Consider the following 4,828-nt stretch of genomic DNA (forward strand, 5'->3'; position numbering starts at 1 on the left):
TAATGTTATTACACCTCGGTGTGCAAAGCCTATTCCCTAGTCCTGCGACAATAGGCCGGAGTAGAATCCTATTCCCTAGCCCTGCGACAATAGGCAGGAGTAGAATCCTATTTCCTATCCCTGCGACAATAGGCAGGAGTAGAATCCTATTTCCTATCCCTGCGACAATAGGCAGGAGGAGTAGAATTCCTATCCTCGGTTTGCTTGGAGTCTCAGCCCAATTGTTTTGAAAGCTTGTTTCCTTTTGAGTCCAAATTCCAACAATTGCTAAATGTCAGACACATTTTTCAATTAGAAACAAAATGCAAAATCTTTGCTTCCGCCGCAAGTTTATATTCTATCAGACGTTTTCAACGGTAATTGCAGCAGGTGAAGGAGCTCTGTTTTGTTTTGTCATAGCAAGTTGTTACATGTTTAGCTACAACATGTAAAGCTGATGACACGATGTGTTTTGGCATCAAAAAGTGATCATATTCTCTAATCTTTCTTTGAATTTCATATGGACTAATGGAGAATAATGGAGGTGTGTAATGAAGCTAAATTAAATCACATCAGGGGTGAGTGAATGAAAAAGCCCTATGAATTTGGAGAACACACACACACACACACACACACACACACGACGATGTTGCAACTGAGGATTGAGATTTGTTTGTTTATGTCAAATCAAAACATAACAAAACACTTCTTTACCCATAACAGCTAGCCTAATGTTAAAAACATCGGGTACAGTGTTAAACAGTTTTAGGGCTAGGCCTGAATTAATGTGATGAATGTGACAGATCCGGAACATATCAGTGCTCTTGAGACTTGAGTCGTATGTATCCAAAAGTCCATTTAAATCTGTAGCCTATAATATTATCCCATAACGTATGTTCAACATTTTATCCTGTTGTTCTATTAAATGCGCGTTCCTTATTTTTTTTAAATGAAAAAAGAACACCCTCTTGATGTGCTTTAGCAAGTCCGTCAAACAGGTCTGACGAGCGGAATCCCTGAAGGGAGGAGGCCTCTCCTCTCCGCTCAGTCGAACATCAAAGACTATTCTGTCGGTTCATTTCAGTGTCACTAAAGAGTACCTCAACACCTTTAACGCAGAGAACATGTTTGTAACCTGTTTAGAACGCAGGCACCGCACCTAAAACTGCAGAAGCTATTACATTGAAAGTTGAATAAAAAAAACGTTTGACAGCTTGACAGCCACATAAAAATACATCGGTCAGGATTTCAATAAGAAACACATTCTGACATACTAAAGGCATACGATAATATGTCAGGCTACTATCTCTGTAATTCTCAACAGGTAATATAACCTAGTAATTTGTGTATAGCTGCGATAATAACATCAGCCATAATGTTAGAGCTTTGGCTAGAGGCGGACTGAAATAGCCTACATGTTGAGCAACGCGTTTGGCAATATGAGCTTTGATGGCAACATATTAGCAACACTATTGGAAGTGACAGGCCAGTCAGTCCGAGTTAAAGCTACCCTACAACAGGATGAGCCAATACTGTCATGCTACTGCTATAGAACCCGATAGAGACTGACTATAGCCTGGTTGCTGCTATAGGACCCGATAGAGACTGATTATAGCCTGGTTACTGCTATAGAGCCCGATAGAGACTGATTATAGCCTGGTTACTACTATAGAACCCGATAGAGACTGATTATAGCCTGGTTACTGCAAGGCTGGTGATTTCACAAGGACAAAATTAAATCACTGATTATTTCACAAAATATTTCAAACTTGAACCTAGCCCGCCTATTGGCCTCTGCTTGCTTTTATTTAGAGGCCTAATCATTTGCTTTGTTATTGTTGTTTTGTTGTTGTTATTATTTGATAGTGGTTTTCTTGTTGCAAAATATTGTCAATTGTATTGCTAAACAATACATTATTTACTAAGCGGTTTTAACTAAACGTATACATTTCAATTAACAGGCTATCCATAGTTTATGGTTTCTGTAACGCGGACTTGCCTTCTGTTTGCCTAAAGGTCTAGGCTACGTTTAATCGTTTATCGTTGAATTCTTCTATTGGTCCCTAAAGAGTAGGCCTAAACGCCACGCGTTGTCAGCACTATCTCACATCTCCTCATTCGTTCCAGATGGCCAGCTGCTACGCGCATGAAACGTCACCTCAATCAAACGACGCTGATTAGAGCGATAATGATCATTTGGAGAGTATGCTGAAGGTACGCTTTGTCTCCTCATCTGTTTTTTGTTTTTGCCGAATCTTCTATTTGCAGTAGGTATACGGTAGTGAAATCCATTGTAATTAATAATTTAAAAAAAAAATGACTCATACATGCACATTTACTGTCTTATTTGCTATGGCTCGCAGCCTGGGTGTAGGATAATACAATGTAATGATATAGGTCAAATGGCTTAACCACCATTTAAAAAAATATAATTATATTGAGGTTGGTCAAATAACAAATTGAATATAGTATTAATATTCCACAATATTTGGATAAATATTATTCTTAAAAGTGTTGTTGTCCTCTGATGCCTACCACATTGACACTTTGGGTTAACTCAACAAGGCCGGGTTAACTCAATCAGACTGAGTTGTGCTGCACCTTCCAATGACACGCTACTGCAATATAACCATACAGGAATTTAATATTTTCTAAGACAGATTGTCCTTTATTCAAAAAGTCTTAGCTCGGCAGATGAACAAAGAACCGAGGTATCACCCTTCAAGATACATTTCCTTACCATAACATGACAGGTTTTACATTAAAAAATACAACATTAACTGCTTATAACTTCAAATAAGAAGTTATTCCTCAAAAAAAAAAAAAAAAATGACGTGTGACTATTAGCACTGAACCACAGGAAAAATTGAAAATGAAACATTATTAAATTATAAGGATTTTTCATTTGTTATTTTAAATAGACTGTCTAGTTATGTGCCAGTTCGGTCCATAGAAACAATATAACCCGTATATTTATTAACTCAGAGGTCTTTAATTTTAACCCTATCATACCAGCTGAAATTCAGAGTGCCAAAATGCAACACATTATACAGGAAACAAGAAGGCTATCGTAAATTTGTGCAAGCCAAATTTGGAAAATAAGGTTATCATAATAATATCAATAATAATTCAAACAAAATTATCATAGCATCAAGATGTACATAATAAATAAAGTTAAAGGCCTCCTTTTCCGGTAGCCATTAATAAACGTTATAACATTTACAATAATTCTTACAGTTCACAGGGCACCTGCCGTACATAGTTCCGTCCCAGTTCCATGAGGTCAGGAACCAACGTCTTGTTCAGATCTCGTGAAAAGTTTTCGCCCGTTTTGCTCTTAAGTCCACGGGCCTTTATACTTGTCATTTCTCTTTTTTTTTGGGGGGGGCGAACTGTTCTGTCCATATAACCTATACATGCATTGATTGCTGTTCTCAAATTACTTGTTTAAACAGAAAGTCAGTCAGTCTGTCTGGCGCGTTACATAGCAGTGGCATGTGTTGATGAATATGGGTCTATCCCACTCTTGGTCATACCTGGAAAAAGTATGTAGGCAACCGGGGGCTGTAAACTCGACGCCGACCAGGCGGTACAGTTACAGGGAACCACGTACCCCGGGTTTGTGGGCGACGGGTGGGTGTGGGTGTGCTGGCTGGGGCAACCCAAACTGCCGAACGCGCCGTTCTGGTATCCCAACGAGCCGTAACCCAAACTGCTGGTGGTCATGGTGTGGGGCATCTCTGTCATTTTCTGGATAGCACTGGAGGTGAACTGGCTCGGGTCGAGGAACGAGTAAGGTACCGAGGTCGGGGGCATGAATGCCCTGACTTTCTCTGATGCGCTCAACAGAGAGTCCGAGGCTGAGAGTCCTTTCAAGTGATCCGTGTCCCCAAGGTAAGGCAAAGGGAACACATACCTGTCCTTCTTCAGTAGATTCTTGGGTTTGCGCCTGGGTCTGTATTTATAGTCTGGGTGTTCTTTCATGTGCTGTGCTCGCAGCCTCTTCGCCTCGTCGATGTAAGGACGCTTTTCGGATTCAGAGAGCAGCTTCCACTCCGCGCCAAGTCTTTTGCTGATCTCTGAGTTATGCATTTTGGGATTCTCTTGTGCCATTTTCCTCCTCTGGCCGCGGGACCAGACCATGAACGCATTCATTGGCCTCTTGATATGATCTACGGGCTTTGACATTTTTAAAGAGTGTTCCTTTTATCCCCAATTAAAAGTAAAGTGGAAAAAGTTCTAAAAAGCAACCGAGGGGAAAAAAATATTCACCTGTCTTGCTGGCAGACACAGATCATGCCAGTTCTCGAATGCTTGAGACGAAGTCGGAAAACAGCATCAATAAAAATCCACACTGTCCAATTTCTCCGGAGTTAAGAAATCGTTCGCTAAGTCCAGCTATGTATACTTTCTTTTTCAAAAAACCGTGCTAGGCTATAAGGTGGAAAACAGCAACACGCATGAAAATCCACCGAGGTGAAAGCAAAGTTCCGCGGTCGAAGAGTCATAAAGTGTTGTGTTTTTTCTTAGAGATTTCCCGCCCTGCAAAGCACCTGGTTTGGAAATGAGGGGAAGCGCGTGAATGAGAGCCAAAAGCGGTGAAGTTCAAAGGCTGGGCTGGTTTGGTCTGCACGCAGCTGACATAATCACAGGGCGTTCACTCGCCAACCTGAGCACCCAATCAGCACACAGACACCGGCATAATACCTTTACGAAAATATGTATATTACTACATAAACAAAGATTGGGGAGGGAAAAGGGGGATACTCTTTCCCTCCCAGAATCCATTTAGTTGAAACGTTACAAACATACACCTTCAACCTTTTCGCAATAAAACCTGACTCCTGTT

At 40.7% G+C, this 4,828-nt stretch overlaps 1 protein-coding gene across 1 annotated transcript; it reads right to left on the bottom strand.

The window, feature by feature from the left end:
* Nucleotides 1-641: 641 nt before the first annotated feature.
* On the bottom strand, nt 642-4,621 carry sox14 (SRY-box transcription factor 14). Its single transcript, XM_021604810.2, has one exon. The coding sequence runs from the start codon at nt 4,165-4,167 to the stop codon at nt 3,460-3,462; it is 708 nt and encodes a 235-aa protein (XP_021460485.1). The 5' UTR covers nt 4,168-4,621; the 3' UTR covers nt 642-3,459.
* Nucleotides 4,622-4,828: the final 207 nt, after the last annotated feature.

Source organism: Oncorhynchus mykiss, chromosome 5, assembly GCF_013265735.2.
Source record: "Oncorhynchus mykiss isolate Arlee chromosome 5, USDA_OmykA_1.1, whole genome shotgun sequence".
NCBI classification, from domain to species: domain Eukaryota; kingdom Metazoa; phylum Chordata; class Actinopteri; order Salmoniformes; family Salmonidae; genus Oncorhynchus; species Oncorhynchus mykiss.

What these genes read in the sequence shown, in the direction of transcription:
- sox14 (XM_021604810.2), bottom strand. Translation starts at nt 4,167, where the DNA reads ATGTCAAAGCCCGTAGATCATATCAAGAGGCCAATGAATGCGTTCATG.